At 37.6% G+C, this 19,305-nt stretch overlaps 1 protein-coding gene across 1 annotated transcript in view; it reads left to right on the top strand.

Moving 5' to 3' along the window:
* Window positions 1–19,305, top strand: part of DCC (DCC netrin 1 receptor) — a 1,166,576-nt gene that overhangs the window by 1,110,090 nt on the left and 37,181 nt on the right. The window contains 1 exon segment of the mRNA XM_029216808.1: window positions 4,950–5,162. Coding sequence (XP_029072641.1) covers window positions 4,950–5,162 — 213 coding nt within the window.

The following is a 19,305-nucleotide window of genomic DNA, read 5'->3' as shown; positions in this document are numbered from 1 at the left end:
TTTACTGCTTTCTTTTGATTTCATTTATATTCTCTAACTTTAAAAGAAAGTGTGAGAATGGCTTTTATCAGTTCATTCCAGCAAGACTGAGACAGCCAAAGTTCACTACTTTGTTTAAAACTAGCAATTAGCTATTTTATTCATGGGTGTTCCTGTAGATTCTTTTCCATTTTTAAAAGCATCATCTCCTTCGGAAAATCCAGCATCCCATTTACTCTTTGATTCCAAAAGTTAAATTTCAGTGAAAAAAATAAAAACAATAAATGAACTAGTATAAAATTTGTTTTCATCTGTGGTTAAGGACCACAGATTTGTTTATACCTGTGATTAGTCTCATGGACCACTCTGGTGCAAAATTTTGATTGTGGGGAGGCTGTGCATATCTGGGGTCAGAGGGTAAATCTCTGTATGTTCCACTCAATTTTGCTAGGAACCTAAAAACTGCTCTAAAAATTAAGGTCTATTAGAAAGAAAGAAAGAAAAAAAAGAGAGAGAGAGAAGGAAGAGAGGGAGGGAAGAAGGAAGGGAGAAAAATTTAGTCTCCTTAGTAGATTTTTTGTTAATTTATTTAAAAGTAAGGATTATTAAATAAATTTAATTATGTAACTATTATATAATATATAATACAAACATAAAATAGATAATATAACTATTATAGAAAGTTATGCAAATAAAAGATTCTTAACAGAATTCTTAGTTTAATAATTCTTGACTCTCATCTAAAATTAAAAGGCATAGGCATTCTACTCCTGGCCAAGATTTCACATGTTTTTAAAATATATACTCAGTCATTCTTCAAGTATTTTTTGACCAAAGCTATGTGAAATGCAAAAGGTATAGGAACTAATATGTGTTTCTAAGTGCTTGCTTAGAAAAGAAAAAAAACAACGCATCCTCTTTTCTAGGAAACTAAATATTCTCTAAATCACTGTCAGAAACAGTTAACTTCCAGTCATTCAGTATCAGTTTCTAAATGCCTTGGAGAACACTAAACATCCCTGTTCTCTCTCAAGCAGAAAACATTTCATGCCTCTGGCTGGAGATGTCTTATTAGTCACCTTGAAAAACAGTGAAAGGCACACACAGGAAACGAAGCATTTGACTGTGTGAAATGGGGCAGCTCTCCTTCAAAAGTTATCAGAAAGACCTTTGACTTTGAGAGATGAATCACTAAAACTCTGCCCCCGAAGACTGCTGCTTTCTGAAGACACAAATAAAGCTGAATTTCTCCCCTCCCATAAGGAAAGGAAAGATATAGGTTAAAGTACATTTGCATAACACATATTTGGTGATCCATGGATAAAGCTTTATACAGTCAGGATGGACAAATCTTTCCTCTTCCTACTAATGCACTGCAGTTCTGCTCTTAGCCTCAATAGGCAAAGTAACTGGCCTTTGGGGACACGGAAAAGTGCTATATTTTGAAAACTTCAAATACTTATCTTGAGGCCTCATTTCTACAAATCAGTATAAAATCAGTGCCCCCACTTCCTCATTTTTGAAACAGGTACTAGAGAAGAGTAGATGATTTCCACTATTTTCAGTGTCGGCACGGTCTTGGTGAGAAAGCTGGTCAACTTTATCCATGTTATTTTTCTGCCCCGCCTCTCCGCCAAATTGGAAATCAATTAACAAATGGAACTTGACCTAAATAAGATCAGCACAGTAGAGTTCATGAATTTTTCTCTCCGGTCTTTTAAAAAAAATCCCAACTGTGAGGAATTGGGGTTACATAGGATTATTGCACGATCTTGTTCTTCTGAGATTAATGAGTGAATTTGGTTCCTAACCATGTTCGAGTCTTGAAGTGTCTTTGCTTAGAGTTTTGAGTGCTGTATTTCTTTCAAATATTGCAATTTTAGATGGAAAAAAAATCCTCATTTCCATTTTTGCAATAGTTTTGCCAGTTATTCCATAGCAATTATTTATGTGTTGACATTAATTATTATAAAGTGCCTTGAGATTTGACTCTGCTGTGTAATTGTATGCTATTTGTACAATGAATTCCTACTATTTCATCATTTGAAAAGGAGTGCCTTGCCAGTACATATTTGCTTCTCACTTTAGTGTCTGAATTGCAGGGAAGCTGCACTTCGTGGGCGAAAGGAGGTTTTCTTTGCTTTTAGAGCTCTTAGTACAGCTAAATATCATGTCACAGAGCAAATCTGTTTCACATAGGTGTCCTGAAGCTGGCACCTGAACTGGCCAAACGGGCTCATCTGAAATGAGAGCTTTTCCAGTGGAGCAGTTGCTATTGTGTTTGTCTGAGAATTTTTTCACTGCCTTAGATGTCAGCCATTTCTAAAAGGCATTTTTTTTTTTTTGCTCTATGTAAAATATAAGCATTATGAATTGTCTATGGAAAACCTGTACCTTGTCCATTGTATTAGGTATTAAGCAAAATTAACGTTTTGAACAAAACAAAAACAGTCCCTTATGCATTACTGATACATTCAGTGTTGAGGCTGGACCCTCCCATTCCACCTAGCACATTGCATTAGGCACGTTCCTTTTCACTGTGGTGCTAAGTATTGATTTTGCTAAAGAGCTGGTCCATTGATATCAAGCCACCATTACTTCTCTCAAAGTCAAGAACCACATTGTGATGTTCCCAGTGGGAATCATGGTGGCCAACTGAAAACTTGGGAATGGAGGACTAGGCATGCACAGCATTTTTATTTTCAAATATGCTGAAGAGAAGAAAAATGGGAGTTCCCCCCCTAAAATTCACTGAAGTCAACAGAATTCATGTGAAGCCTGAGGTTTTAAAGTAACTAAATTTTAGAAGACTAAAAAAAGTGCATGTAAGTTTTATTAAACCTATGATCACAATAATATTTTAACTTAGATCTATTTGATTTCAAAAATGTAGAAGAATAGAAAAAGAAAATATGAAGGAAGGAATGAAGAAAAGAAAGACATCACAAAACATTATTATTTCTGTAATAACTAAAGCAGTTTTCAAAATATGATTTGGATTTACTGCAGTCCATCTTCAATAGAGAGAATTACAGCAGATTTCTGAGGAAAATTGTGAACTTTCTTTTCTTGGAGAGGCATTTTTAATATGATGATATGGACCATTTAATAAAAACCAGCCCTTTGGTATTAAAGAAGGACCTTGTTGTAGGTTCCTGCAGCTGCTTCTCTCTGATCTAGATCTGAGAGATACTGTATTTTTATTTGGACAACTGACCGTTGGTCATTTGTTCCTTTAGACTAAATATGAGTCTAGAGTAAAACCTTCATAATTTTCTTTGTTTCTAAAACTATACTCTCAACCACCTAATTACACCATCTTGATTGAACACACACGTTCCTCTTTCCCTTTACATTCTTAAAAGCAGTTTAGCTCCTTATACCACCTACCTGAAGCCCCCATTCCCTTTTGCCTTAGAGAACCAACATCACCAAAGATTTGCCTTAATGTTTTCCTTGCAGCCCCATACTTTAACCTTGAGATTGTACCTGCATGTGTTTCTCCTCTCCATTTTTGATAGGACTTCCTAGCCTAGAGATAAGGTACTTCTCTTCAAACTGCTCTTGCCCTCAGAGTTCTATCCAGTTTGCTGGATTACACTTTCCACATTTGAAGAAATCTTTAATCAAGTCTTTGCCCATTTTCTAGTTCCATTTGCTAAGTGACTGCATCTGTCCTGGGCCAACCCTGTATCTCCTCATCTCCATCTTTGAATGGGGTAAGCCTGAAGCCTGCTCAGTGACCCAGAGGACCTCTAACCCTTTGTGAATATAGACAAATGAGTTTTAATATCAAATACCCTCTGCAGGCGCATTTCACTTTTGCATATCTTTAATATGGTATCTTGATCTTTTGTATCTTTAATCTCCACCCCCTTCAGCATTATCAGATTTTCTATCTCCTCTGCCCTTTGCTGACCTCACTGAGCCTCCCAGAGAGGTGTCTCAAAATTATCTCACAAACTAATTATCTTGAAATATTTCCTGCATAGAAATTCTCTTTCAAAAGTGAGAGATTATCTTCTATCACTGTATTTTTTCCACTTTACCCAGTAGCACTTTTTAAAGAAATAAGTCATCAGAAATACTCTTCTTTCATCCACACTTATACCTGCTATGCAGCTCTGTTCATTTTCAATTTAACTGGGATCTGTTGACTCTGAATATGAATGAATAAAGTCAAATCACAGCATCCTTAGCATGATAAACAGTATTTTGGTCAAACTAAACTGTGTTCTCTGGAGAAAAGGTGTGTTTCCACATGCAAAACTGTCCAGATAGCCGAAGGCTTGTCACAAACGGCTGTGTGAAACCTCTCTAACCATAGTAATCTGACTGAAAATTACAATGTTTGCTACCAAAGAGGAAAAATTGCAATTCTGCATTCAGGCAACTTGTTTCAGCAGATTCATTTCTCCTATAACTTCTTAGCTGGATGTGCTTCTATTTTGTTATGGAAGATAATGATAATGGTTATTATTCGTATCGTTTTATTAGCAATGCCTTGAGCACCCGGTAACTCTGATTTGTCTGACAGTTGACATGGCATGTTTAAAAAAATTGGCATATCGGCTGGTAGATAATAATGCAGCCGTAGCCAGGTTTGGTACATTGAATGTCACTGACATCGCTACTTATGAAAGGAGAAATACCTCTTTTTTTCTCGCTTTTTCACTTATGATTGCAAGGCCCAGACGATTCAGGCAATACAGTCAGTGCCGTGTATATTTTACTACTCTCCCTGGAAGATAGAGTCCTGTCCTACTGGGTCTATTTCTACTGTTTAAAGGGGCAGTGTTATCCTATCCCTTAAATATATGAGGGTAGAGGGATGGAATGTTCTCAACGTGAAGAATGGATTAGTCAGATCCTGGCATAACTCTCTGAACTGCTCCAGGGCCCCTTCGGGTGACTTAGGGAAAGCCCACTTTGTCACGGATTATGAATGGCTTTTTTTGTCTCCCTTGCAGCAGTGAGCGAAGGACCAGCCACCCAACAGCCGCCCATGTTGCCCCCAGCACAGCCTGAGCATCCCAGCGGTGAGGAGGCACCCAGCAGAACCATCCCCACAGCCTGTGTTCGACCAACTCATCCACTCCGCAGCTTCGCCAACCCTTTGCTACCTCCACCGATGAGTGCAATAGAACCGAAAATCCCTTATACACCGCTTATGTCTCAGTCAGGTAAGTGCCCGTTTGTTTACACTTAAAAGCTTTGTTATCCCTGGTGACTGCACCGTAAGTACATGAGGGTTCCGAGAAGGCCTGGACATAATGTATCTTTTTGACATTGATTATGAGCCCAGTGTGCTCGTGTCTTTCACTGATGTTTGTGGTGCAGCTTTTAAGTATTTGCCTTATAAGCAACTGGCTGGTTGTAGGCGCCTTTCATTCCTTTGGAAAGTTGTTCATTGATCCTGAATGTCAGTCTAGTACTTTTAATGTGTGCTATAGGTATGCCCACTAGAGAATACTGGAAAAGTTCTTCTGTCTGACACATGAGTTGTAGGATTTAAAGCTAGACTCCAAGACTAGAGTAAAAGGTATAGAAGTCTGCAAAATCACTTTTTAGAGAAATGCCTGTAAATCTCATAATTCTGCTTTGTTCTTTTCATTAGTCATCTTGCAGGGGTTCTTATTTTAGAGTTCCAAGGCCAGAAAGGCATATCAGACCAGTGTAGCGTCTAACTTCCTAATTTTAGAAATAGAGAAACCACAACTTAGATAGGAAGTAACATCTCTATGTTTCCTTTCTAAGAAAGTCAAATGGCAGAGAGGAGAACCAGAGTCCCTAATTCCCAGTGCAGTGTTCATTTTATTACCTTAGCTGGTATCCAGTGAGGCTGAACCAGAGCTCCTTTTCGTTTCTGTTAGGGGTTAGGGAGATGAAGGGGGCACAGAGAGGGACAAAGGAAGAAGAAGATGGAGGAGAAGGAGGAGGAAGAGGGGGAGGAGAGGAGGAACAAATAGATAGGATGAAATATAGGTCAGTAGCTAGTTAAGTAGATACATAGAGAACTACATAGTGCTCAAAATTATTTGGAATATTGGCATCATTCTTAGGTTAAAGTGCAGCGTTGCAAGGAAAACATGAAGGCAAATCTTTGGTGATGTTGGTCCTCTAAGGCAAAAGGGAATGGGGGCTTCAGGTAGATGGTATAAGGAGTTCTCTGCCACATTTCACCAGGGTTGGTCTGGTGACCAAAGAATGCAATGGAAGTGATGGTATGTCACTTCCAAAATTAGGAATAAGCTAGTAATGTTCAATGGTTCCAAGTACATAGAGATGCCCCCTTAATAGACACAGGCAGCTGGATGGACCCATCGGCCACTGTACAAATACATTTGAGTTAGTTTCTGTTACTCAGATCCATACCCACAGCGATTTTAGTCACTGCATTAGTACGTAAACCTCACAGTGAATGCTTAAACTAGGAAAAATAAGACTGCAATTATGAATCTTAAATTTATATTAACATTAAGACTATATCTTGTTCCTGGCATCACATTAATCGATTTGTGTGAATCATCTCTGGTGTTCTCACCATTCATGTAGTGTCTCATATGGATGCTCGGCTGCAGGAGGGTTGTGGGACTCCATCCCTTGAGACGCACGCTACATGTTGCACCTGGGCAGGATGGGGTCTTCTCTGACACATAGGCTTCTCTGACACAGGACTGCAGGTCATGACTTCATTTCACAGGAGACGGCTCTTCTAGCCCAAAAGAAGCCCACACTAGGATTTAAAGCAAGTCTATATTGTCCAAGACCTTCTCCCACTCCCCACGTATATATCCCACATACACATCATGAAGAGAATCTGCTACTTGGTATTGCCCCAAAGCTATGAGGTCTTTACTAGTTGAAACAGGGACAATTTGAAGCAAGAAAATTTATTTCATGAAATTCCTGTGTCAAGAGCATGCTGCCTGGTGATTTCTGGCTACACTCAGTTTCCCGCTGAAATACCAACCAAAGGAAATGATCTTGGAGGAGACATATTCAGGATAGATGGCAGGTTAATTGCAACTACTACTAACAACTAACCTTTACTGAACATGTGCTATGTGACCTGCATGCTTCTGAAGACTTGTAGTATGGCATATGATCCTCAAAACTTGGTGAGGTTGCTACTTTCTTAACCCCATTTCATGGATAAGGAAATTGTGACACAGAGCATCTAAGTAGCATATTGAAGTCTACACAGCTAGGGAGTGGTGCATCTTTTCCCACCTTTCTTTAACTGCAGAAAGCATGGGTTCTGAACTTTTAGGAACTCATTTGTAACTCTTAGTTTATGTCTAACTCATTTAATGACAAAAACAAAGATAATCTTTTAAAGCCTATTAAATTAACTCATTCTAAAACTGATAAAAAGAAAAAAATGTGGAACATCTGAAATAATTCTGAGTTGGGGAATACCATTTTCTCACAAGGCTTCTTCCCTCACATTTTAATAAGGAAAGATGAGAATTTTGTCAAAAGCTTTTTCTGCACCTATTGAGATGATTGTATGGTTTTTATTCTTCAGTTTGTTACTGTGGTGTATCACACTGATTGATTTGTGGATATGACAAATCCTTGCATCCCTGGGATAAATCCTACTTGATCGTGGTGTGTGATCCTTTTAATGTTGGATTCAATTTGCTAGTATTTTATTGAGGATTTTTGCATCTATATTCATCAGTGATATTGGCCTGTAATTTTCTTTTTTGTGTGTTATCTTTGTCTGATTTTGGTATCAGGGTGATGCTGGCCTCATAGAGTGAGTTCGGAAGTGTTCCTTCCTCTGCAATTTTTTTGGAATAGTTTCAGAAGGATAAGTGTTAACTCTTCTCTAAATGTTTGGTAGAATTCACTTGTGAAGCCATCTGGTCCTGGACTTTTGCTTGTTGAGAGTTTTTAAATTACTGATTCAATTTCAGTACTTGTAATTGGTCTGCTCATATTTTCTATTTCTTCCTGGTTCAGTCTTGGGAGATTGTACCTTTCTGAGAATTTGTCCATTTCTTCTAGAGATGTGTAACTATTTTATACTGAGAATACCAATTTTATAAAACCAAGAAACTAAAGTGCTATAGTACTTTATACTGTTGACTATTCTCTTTATTTGGAAGTAAAGGTCTTGTTTTTGAGGAACTATGTAATACAGAGAAAAAAGATGGAAATGATATGCAAAAGTCCATTTTAAATGAAAATTTTGCTGTGGCAGTAATATTTGGTTTGGAACACAAGGTTTGGATATCAACCCATGCTCCAAGTGATCTATAATAACAAAAAATGACCCCAAAATGACCCAGTGATCCTAATTTTAGAAAGAACATCTGATAATAGGCAGAACAAAGCACTTAACCTGTATTATTTACTAGTTATTGTTTTCTTCTAGTTACGGTAAAACCAAAGCTGCCTTAAACAAAATCTGGCACAATGTAGCATAAATGAGTGTATTATATCTTTAAAAGATGGAAAGGAGAGTTTGTTCTTCTCTCTCTACACCTATTCTCTCAAATAACAAGCATATTTGAAGAACCGTTCTCTGTTCTAACGTCATGTGGACAAGATCTCATTTTCTTTTATTTCCATTGCACGTTTATAAGTCTTCTTTTGTTTTAATGTTGTTTTTGTTTTTAGTGGAACTATTTCTTACAAACTATCTTTTCTTTCAGATTTTCCAATATCTCTGGCTTGCATTTTGGGGGTTGATTTTATTTTTTTCATAGTAAATACCATCCTCCCCCACTCACCTGAAGCACACCCCACCATCACTTGTGAATTATTAAATGCCTTTCCCTTTTTTGTTTCTCTTATTGTCTCCCTGTGGTTCCTGTTCATTTCATAATGCCCTACCTCATGATTTTCAAATAAGTTCTCCCTGCATTGCTCCTGACACATGGTAAATAGTATGCTTTTAAGAAAGGGCTGATGTTTACCTATTCTAATAGAAAAAGAAAATTAGCAGACTGACAAATGTATTAGCTGTGACATTAACTACTTGCTTCTTAGTCTAAAAGATGAAATATTTAGAGCTTTCGACAAATTTTAATTCTAAGAAAATCATTACTGTAGTCAAACTGATAGAAGAAGTAAAGTCATTCTCTTGTTGGCTTAAAAAGATACCTCAAATAATTTTTCTCTGGGTTTCACAATAAAGGACTGTGTAATTACTAATGAATTTATCTTTACTTACCACAAGTAATCACTTTAGAATATGGTGACGTGAGGCATCGCTGTAATTTTTAAAGATCACGCCCAACGAGAAGTTCCTTCTGGTTTGAAACCATTTAAATTAGGATCAGTGAAGAAGTTCTTTCCCTCCTCAAATTCCTGTGTGTGGTTTTTCTTGGGCAACATTATTGATCTGTGCCTCAGTTTGCCTTCCGAAAAGGCATGCGAAGCTATGTTTGCAGCAGTTTTCTGTGAGGTATAGGGCACTACATAATACGCAGTAATGACTTCCATGGAGTTGCAGAGAATTTTGCAGTATTTCTCTAGTAAATGGTAATTAGAAAATCATCTTGTTGTCATAACAAGTGACATTGTACCTACCTGGAAACACAGGTTCATTCCTTTATTTTTTCCTTCCACAGTTAGAAGTTTAGCTTACTAGACTCTAGGGTGTTTTATGGTATTTCTTACAATTTCATCAGCACCTCGTGATAAAGTGGTTCCATTTCTTAATGCTTCATCTCTGTGTGGTCTTTACACATATCAGGGAGGCTACACATACTGCACTTTGCAAATCACAGATGTGAACATATAAGTGATTTGGCTCAGTCCCCTTTCAGATTAAATAGAAAATGTTTGATAAGAGTGTTGGGTTTATGGCATTATAGATCTGACATAAATTCTACAAAGGGCCAAGATAGGCTGTTTTTTTGTTTTTCTTCTCCAGTTAAAATTCCTTTTAGCTGTGAACTGATCAGCTGCACTTTAAATGAACCTGGATTAGGAGACCATTTGTCTTCTGAGGCTGTAATTCTAAAGGGAAAGAAAATGTGACCTCTTAAATAGTGACTTTTTTATCGTAGCTCTGTTTTACAACATTAGCCCCCCTGAAGTTCTTGCATCTTTGTAAAGCTGCATACGTGCTGTATTGCCCTCCGTTTACACATCGCATTTCTACATGTTTTTATTTATAAAAGCGAAAACCTAGAACATCCTGATCTTTTCAATCTTCTAGGGATCAATATGTCAGTGGACATGACAAGACCAAAACTCACTTCATTGTACTGCGAAATTGAGTTTGATTTTCCTTCTACAGATTGTGGCATGTGCTTCAATTTGTCTGAGAACTGAGGACAAGGAGTGGGTGGAGGTGGCTGACAGTGGACAGAAAAGGGATTTGATTTATATTTTATGGCTGGTTGGAAAATCATGTGTTCCTGCTATAACCTGATCTTTTTGGCAGGCCTCATTCAGTAAATATACTATCACACAAAACTGCCAATAAATTACTATGATACATTAATACAATTCCTTTCCCTGAGTCACCTGTAGTCTACCGTTGGGGGTGTTCATCAGGATTCCACCTGAGTATTCCATTCTGCTGAAATGAGTCACAGGCAGAGGTCAGACATCCTTTAGCAGGTGGAACCAGAGGTCACTTTTCAGGCCAGTCAGATCAAATAAATCACTGGCACAGTTAAGTGAGAAGGATGTGTTGATTTGATGTTTTTGGAGCCAGTACCACCAATCAATTTCAGAGTGGAAAATTACATCGCCTCCTTCACATTTGATCTCATGTGTAGGCTCATCTCTGTGTGTGTTTTTGGTTTTTTTGTTGTGGTTTTTTTTGGTAGGTACCCCCTTGAAATTGTCTTGTCCTCATTCCCAACAGATCATTTTTTTAATAGATGAAATTTGATTTGATTTGGTCTAGTCATTCTAAATGATTACTTGGTAAATGTAATTAAGTCAAGTTTGCTTTATACATCACCAATATTTGTGACTCTGGAACCTACTTGGTGTTTTAATAAAATACTATTTCCTTTAGTATGGCGTTCCAGTATTTAAATAGAAAAAAATCTCTGCTAACTGCCTCAAAGAGAGGGAAACCATTTCTAGAGGACACTTTATGAGTAAGCCACGTGACTGGTAACTCACTTATAAATGACAAAACTGAAACCTGAAAAGGTTAAGCAGCTTGCCCAAGGTCAACAGTTGAGCTAATGGCCTAGTTGAAAGAATTCAAAGAAATAGAACGCTGAGGAAAAATAAAGGATTTTAGTTAGCTTTCTGTGCTGTGAGTATTCTCAGATTGACTTTTCCCCTACAAGCAGGCTTCTAGGATGATTCTAGTTATTAAATATCACTCAGAAAGAATTGTTTTCTAGCAGAGAGGTTGAGTTATTTAGCTTAGTGTCTGAGTAAATGTTTTATTCCTTTATGTAGGCTAGACAGAGGAAAGGAGTTATAGCAAGATAGGAACTAGACAGGAGCTCTGGAATAACTCCTATCAAACTCACCTGTCCAACCTGCCGGATCCCTCTACAGGAGGGCAAGGAGCCAGGGAACTGACATCTGTTGCTTTCAGCACCATGCACCATGGATGGCCAGGGCTTTGGAGTCCAATAATAAAATTAAGATGAGCAGAAGGAAGTGTAAAACAAAGATAAAAGTTAACACACATGAGAATATTACTCAGATTGTGGCTTAGAACATGTGAAGGTCAACAAGAGTGAGAAAGGAATGGCTGATACTTTTTAGAACTGCAAAAAGCTATTGGGAAGAGGGGGTGAACGAGCACCACTGAGTCAAAATTTGAGTCCTTTTGATCAGATTTTTATGCAATTAAAACAAGAGAAAATATTGTACCAAGAATTGCTAGATCATGTAAAAATTGAGGCTAATTATCAAATTTAAACAGACACTCTAGGGTTAAAGTATTGCATTGCTATCTAGATAATCATAGAGAAAATGAAAACAAATCTTTTTTCAGAACCTTGTTACCTAGTAGACTATATAACTTGAAACATATAATCTAAGAAGAATGTCCTTGGATTATACTGGGGAGTGGTGGCCTTGTGGGTGACAGAGAATGATGAGTGAAAGGGTGAGGAATAGGTTTTTTGCAAGGCAGTGATTATTCCTTCCACATATCCTATGAACCTGCTAGGTCACATGGTTCATTACTTCTATATAGATGTTGTTACTTGTGAAATATCTTGAGGATCATAGTACATTGGAGGAGAATAGCATCCCCTTTATTCCTAAAAAGAGGGAATGAGGCCCATTGCAAATAGAGTCCTGAGGACTACTCCCTCCATTATGCCAGTTATGGAATTCTGCTGCCCTGAATCCTACTAATTCTAATCTGTGGAATTAGGTAAACTTTCCTCCTCAAAGAGGAATAAAATGTGAAATTCTAGCAATCTTAATTACTGCATGAATAAGGGTGGATGTTCCCTCTGTATTTCTTCTTTGCTTTGTGAAAGAGTATAAGTAAGAGAAAGATTTTCCTTTGAGTACAGATTCTGAGTTGCACGCTGTACATCTCAAGTCTTCTCAGCATTTGACAGACCTCCTTATGGTTCATCAGTGTGTGTCAGATTCCAGTTGCTTTCTTTGGGAACGGGGGAAATTTTGAAACAGACAAAAAGTGTTCACATAAACCTCTGTGTTAATGGATTATTGAAAATGCGTTGTGAAAGATCTAACACACTGAAACAATCTCTGTGATTAAAAGCGAGAATTTAACCATCAGTGAACTATTTCTGAAGATATGACCTGCAGTATCTAAGAGAATGTGTAAAAACCACTTAAAGATCCTACTTCTTCTGAATGTTTATAACTTTTATCTTATTGGCAGGGACTTAATGGGAAATTCAAGTGCCATGTTAAACATCTTCCTAGAGTAGACTTTCATCTTAGGCTTGCAGAGGGTTGATGTTCTTATTGCCAGAATCTCTTTATTTACCATAATATCAAAGCTCTCAGAGGAGAATGCCTTTATCTTTTGTGGTAAAAGGGATTCCAACAAGTTGTTTTTTAATTTGGTGCAAAACAACCATCACTGTTTTGCCCATTTGATTTGATGGTATTTATAGCAACTGCTCTTTTCACATCTACTCCAAATTGCCCTTCTTAAATATCCTTCTTTCACATTTCCCATCCTCTTACCCAGTTGTTTGTATCTTTCTACTCCTGTGGTCACCTGAGTCATGATTTTTTGTAGAAACAGCATATTTCAGACTACAGTAATGTGTTTACCTAGTGTACCTTTAAAGTCTGAGATTATTGGTTTAATCTTTAGGTTTGGTAGGTGCTGCATTTAAAATTATAGTTATTCGTTTTCTTCTTGGCTCCTCCCTGGAGTGCTACCACAGTTAGTTAATAGAAACAGAATGTTTTGGGCACACAGGTCTGAGCTGATGCCTGCCATGGTGCAGGACTAAAGGCAGGAAGGCACCATGTAATGAGAATTTGGCCAGTCTTCCTGTTCTCTTTGGCAGGAGCAAAGTGTGACTGAAAGAGGACTTACAGGAGGAAAATAATAAAACTCCACTAGGACTCAGCTCCCCTATTCATTGGGTAGGTTGGCCTTGAATAAGTCATTTAACCTCTGTGCTTCCATTTTCCACAACTATAAATGGGGAGAATAAAATCTAGCCTGGAAAGAGTTTCATTTTCCTAAGGGAATCAAAGCATGTAAACATGAATGATGCTAGTTAAAGATGTTAGCCCTGAATCCAGGAGCTTCTGATTTGATATAATCTGGAGACCACATTGCCTTATAAATTGGGCCCAGTGAAGTTTCCAGTGCCCTATAATAAGAAACAGTGGCATCATGTGGAAGGGGGTTTAAAAGTACATTTTAATAGTTCAATGGCTGGTGAAACAAGATCTAACTCCTGAAGGTTGTATTGCACCACGAGTATGTGCACCAGAGAAGGGGCAGCCAATGAAACGGGCCCTTGCTTGGAAGACAGAATGGTCTTGAGCAGAGAATTTCAGAACATCTGCTCAGAGCTGTCTGAATATCATTTCTTAAGTCTAGAGAGAAGCATAGCCTCTTTCACTTAAACAGGTCTTGCCCTTAAATCATAAATCCATCCAGCAGCCGGGAGGCTATTTCCCACCAGCCCCTTTAAATAACCAAACTGCTTTAGATAGCATTCCCCCTCCAATTTCTTAATCTGTCTCTCCACCCATTGTTATGAATGTCTTTTCCTCAAGCCACTAAGGATTTATGTCCAGTAGATGTATAGATTTGGTGGTATGGTGCTTGACTTCCTCTCACTTATAAATGATGCATCTCCTGAATAGCTTCTCATGATGAACCAATGTACGGTGACTTAAGCCTTTGGAATTTCCAAGGTCCCAGCTCTCACTTCCAGCTTAGCCTGCAGAGGGAAGAGCAGGGCAAAGCAGAGTAAGAAGTGAGGACCCAGAAGTGAGCTGCTGAAAGTGGGAAAAAGGATATGTCTCATCAAACACATGTAAAATATTACTGACACCTTCATCTTCTCATTTACAAATAATATATGTCCTTTTCTAAGTATTTTTAATTGAGGTCTAGTTGATTTACAATGTTGTGTTTATTTCTAGTGCACAGCAAAGTGATTCAGTTACACATATATATACATTCTTTGTTATATTCTTTTCCATTATGGTTTATCTCAGGATATTTATCCTATACAGTAGGACCTTGTTGTTTATCCATTTACAAATAGTATATATGTTCTATGAAGAATATTATAGTATGGCTCATTTCCAAATGTGATTTGAGATATAAATTTTTAATTCTAAACTCTCCATTAACATGACTATGGAAGCAGAGCTTCTTAAATCTTAGATGCCTAGGAATCACCTGCAGAGCTTACTAAAATGCAGGTTCTGATTCAGTGGACCCAAAAGAGGGCCTAAGATTCTGGGCCTAAGAAGGCCTAAGGGCCTAAGAAGATATCCAGGTGATGCTGATTTTGCCCTTCTGTAGATCACATTTTGAGTAGTGAGATTCTTAAACAGATCATGTGTTCCTCACCTGGAGTTCAGGGAAGAACTTGTCGGTTTAGGAACTCTTTTGAAATTAAATTCACATTTGTGTGTGTGTGTGTGTGTGTGTGTGTGTGTGTGTGTGTGTCTGTTTTTTCTATTTAGTGGGTTCATAGCTTTCATTAGAGTTTCAAATGGTTCATTATTTGTAAATAAGTTAAGGACCACTTAAGCTGCCTTTTTGTCATTCACCCTGCATTTAGGCTCTGCTATGGAACATAAACACCAAAGTCTTTTTTTCTTTTGCCTTGGTTTTGTTTGTTTGTTTTGCAAGACCAATTCCAAAATGTCTTTTGCAGAGATAACCTTCCAGAATCTAAGGCCAAGAGCGGAACACTCTTGTCCTGCTCAGTGAAAAAATTAACTTATTCATTTTCTCGTAGAAACACCAAGGCCTTTGTGCACATTTTTCAATGCTTGAGGAGGGAATCAGTTAGACTAGTATTTATAAATGTCTTAAAAGTGGTCCCACTTCAGAAACTTTTATTTTTGTTGCCTAAACGAAAACTGATAGAGAAGGTCCACAACTCTCTAGGATAAATTTTCTCCAGAAGATGAGCTCCTGCAGGAAATGGAGATGTGTTGTCACTTGAAGGGGGTCATCATAACCTATCCTTGGCGCCTGTGTTCTGATGTACAGTGGAGAGCACTTCCAGCAGAAACTGAATGATTATGTACACATTTCCCCAAACAGTGACTCATCATTTGATGTAAATTTCAGATTCAGCCAGTGTCACACTGACATCTGAAATCTGTAAAACATATTTTTAAAAACGTTGCTCATGGTCATGAGGGTAGGCGAACCTCTAAATAGCAGTAGTATAAATCACAGAGATAATTTTTAATGGGAAGTAATTGAATGTTTATTTGAAGAGTGAAGAAGTTAAGTTATATAATATCCTGAAAGATAGCATCATAAATCATTTATTGCCTATAAACTAATTCTAAGGAGTAAATGTGTGTCTGAGGAGGCTCGGTGGTAAAGAAGGGGTAGGAGAGAGGAAGGTTTTTAAAGAAAAAGAACCTGTTTCTCCAATCAATATTGGAGAAACTAAAACCTCTCTCCCTCTCTCCCTCCATCCTACTGTGTCTGTCTCTTTTTGTTTTTTGTTTGTTTTCTGGGTCAGAGCTCCTGAATTTAAATGGAAACAGGTGCTCCGTAAGCACTTACCAGTACATGAGTACTTGAATTTGAGAAACCCCAGACCAGAGACAGGAACAATGATAGAACATTGGAAAATACCTTGGAGAAAAGTGTATTAAAAGAAACTTTCCTGGGTCTCTTGATGTTTCGAATGTTTGAGTTTTCAGCTCAAAGGCCTCATCTTGATCTCTTTCCTTGAGTTTGTGGGTTAGACAGATGGTGCAGGATCCGGTTCCTGGAAGGTGACCTGGAGCCCCCATCTGCCAGGGGGAGGCCATCCAACCACGAAGGCGCCACCTTCTCTTCCTCCAACTTCCTTGTCTCCCAGATGCCACACAATCAGTACTTTCTCTAATTGTTTCCTGGGTTAAAGCTCATAAAAGCTCATAAAGCTCAAAAAGTTTCTCTATGTGTTCTGTTTGTAGTATGACTCTAATTAAATAGTTCACACTTACATGACTTGTCTTCTTACACCAACATGTAATACCATGATAGACTCTCATTTTCAATATTCTTTAATGTAACAGTAAAGCTTAATGCGTGCTGAGTCCCAGTAGGTCCTCAGGAAAAAGTGAACTGATCTAACCATGACGATGATGTTTGCAAACTTCATTAATGATAATTACCAACAGTAAACACTTACCTGTCACTTTACTGTCTCAGTTAATCTTGACAAAAACACCCACAGTGATGTATTATTTCTCCCAGTTTACACATGAGAAATTTTGGAATCAGAAAGGATAAAATAATTCATTCAATGCCACATTGTATTTAAAAGGCAGGACAAGGGTTTGAACCTAGGACTTTCTGAAACCAAACCCTACTTTTCTGAACAACTGTATTATAATGCATATATGTAAAGGGGCAATGATTATGTGAATAGTAATATCACAAATAATAGACATTCAACCTATATTTTGGCATCTCCCTTAACCTGTAAATTTACAAACTGCGATCCAGAGGTTTTCTGGTATTCTTCTATGATATTTATACCCGACACAATAATCTAGCTTATGCTTTCACAAAGGAAAAGAAAACATAGACTTTATTTCTGTGTTCTCTATATATTGTTTACATTTCCACTGGTTTTCTTTTTGAACTTTATTTTTTTATACAGCAGGTTTTTATTAGTCATCAGTTTTATACACATCAGTGTATACATAATCTCCCAGTTCATCACACCACCATGCCCACCACCGCCATGGCTTTCCCCCCTTGGTGGCCATACGTTTGTTCTCTACAGCTGTGTCTCAACTTCTGCCCTGCAAACCGGTTCATCTGTACCATTTTTCTAGGTTCCACATACATGCGTTAATATACGATATTTGTTTTTCTCTTTCTAACTTACTTCACTCTGTAAGACAGTTTCTAGATCCATCCACGTCTCAACAAATGACTCAGTTTTGTTCCTTGTTAAGGCGGAGTAATATTCCATTGTATGTATGTACCACATCTTTTTATCCATTCGTCTGTCGACGGGCATTTAGGTTGCTTCCATGACCTGGCTATTGTAAATAGTGCTGCAGTGAACATTAGGGTGCATGTGTCTTTTTGAATTATGGTTTTCTCTGGGTATATGCCCAGTAATGGGATTGCTGGATCATATGGTAATTCTATTTCTAGTTTTTTAAGGAACCTCCATACTGTTCTCTATAGTGGCTGTATCAATTTACATTCCCACCAGCAAGGCAAGAGGGTTCCCTTTTCTCCACACCCTCTCCAGCATTTCTTGTTTGTAGATTTTCTAATGATGCCCGTTCTGACTGGTGTGAGGTGATGCCTCACTGTAGTTTTGATTTGCATTTCTCTAATATTTAGCGATGTTGAGCAGATTTTCATGTGCTTCCTGGCCATCTGTATGTCTTCTTTGCAGAAATGTCTATTTAGGTCTTCTGCCCATTTTTGGATTGGGTTGTTTGTTTCTTTAATATTCAGCTGCATGAGCTGTTTATAAATTTTGGAGATTAATCCTATGTCCGTCGATTCGTTTGCAAATATTTTCTCCCATTCTGAGGGTCGTCTTTTTGCCTTGTTTATGGTTTCCTTTGCTTTGCAAAAGCTTTGAAGTTTCATTAGGTCCCATTTGTTTATGTATGTTTTTATTTCCATTACTCTAGGAGGTGGATCAGAAAAGATCTTTCTGTGATTTATGTCAAAGAGTGTTCTTCCTATGTTTTCCTCTAAGGGTTTTATAGTATCCAGAATTACGTTTAGGTCTCTAATCCATTTTGAGTTTATTTTTGTATATGGTGTTAGGGAGTGTTTTAATTTCATTCTTTTACATGTAGCTGTCCATTTTTCCCAGCACTACTTATTGAAGAGACTGTCTTTTCTCCATTGTATATCCTTGCCGCCTTTGTCATAGATTAGTTAACCATAGGTGCTTGGGTTTATCTCTGGGCTTTCTATCTTGTTCCATTGATCTGTGTTTCTGTTTCTGTGCCAGTACTATATTGTCTTGATTACTGTAGCCTTGTAGTATAGTCTGAAGTCAGGGAGTCTGATTCCTCTAGCTCCATTTTTTTCCCCTCAGACTACTTTAGCTATTTGGGGTCTCTTGTGTCTCCATACAAATTTTAAGATTTTTTCTTCTAGTTCAGTAAAAAATGCCATTGGTAATTTGATAGGGATTGCATTGAATCTGTAGATTGCTTTGGGTAGTATAGTCATTTTCACAATATTGATTCTTCCAATCCAAGAACATGGTATATCTCTCCATCTGTTGGTATCATCTTTAATTTCTTTCATCAGTGGCTTATAGTTTTCTGCATGCAGTTGTTTTGTCTCCTTAGGTAGGTTTATTCATAGGTATTTTATTCTTTTTGTTGCAATGGTAAATGGGAATGTTTCCTTAATTTCTTTTTCAGATTTTTCATCATTAGTGTATAGGAATGCAAGAGATTTCTGTGCATTAATTTTGTATCCTGCAACTTTACCAAATTCATTGATTAGCTCTAGTAGTTTTCTGGTGGCATTTTTAGGATTCTCTATGTATAGTATCATGTCATCTGCAAACACTTACAGTTTTACTTCTTTTCCAATTTGTATTCCTTTTATTTCTTTTTCTTCTCTGATTGCCATGGCTAGGACTTCCAAAACTATGTTGAATAATAGAGGTGAGAGTGGACATCCTTGTCTTGTTCCTGATCTTCAAGGAAAGGCTTTCAGTTTTTCACCATTGAGAATGA

The sequence above is a fragment of the Monodon monoceros genome, unplaced genomic scaffold (assembly GCF_005190385.1).
Source record: "Monodon monoceros isolate NGI ecotype Baffin Bay Population unplaced genomic scaffold, NGI_Narwhal_1 Super_Scaffold_1, whole genome shotgun sequence".
In the NCBI taxonomy this organism is placed as follows: Eukaryota; Metazoa; Chordata; class Mammalia; order Artiodactyla; family Monodontidae; genus Monodon; species Monodon monoceros.
This window is presented reverse-complemented; position numbering and strand designations above follow the sequence as displayed.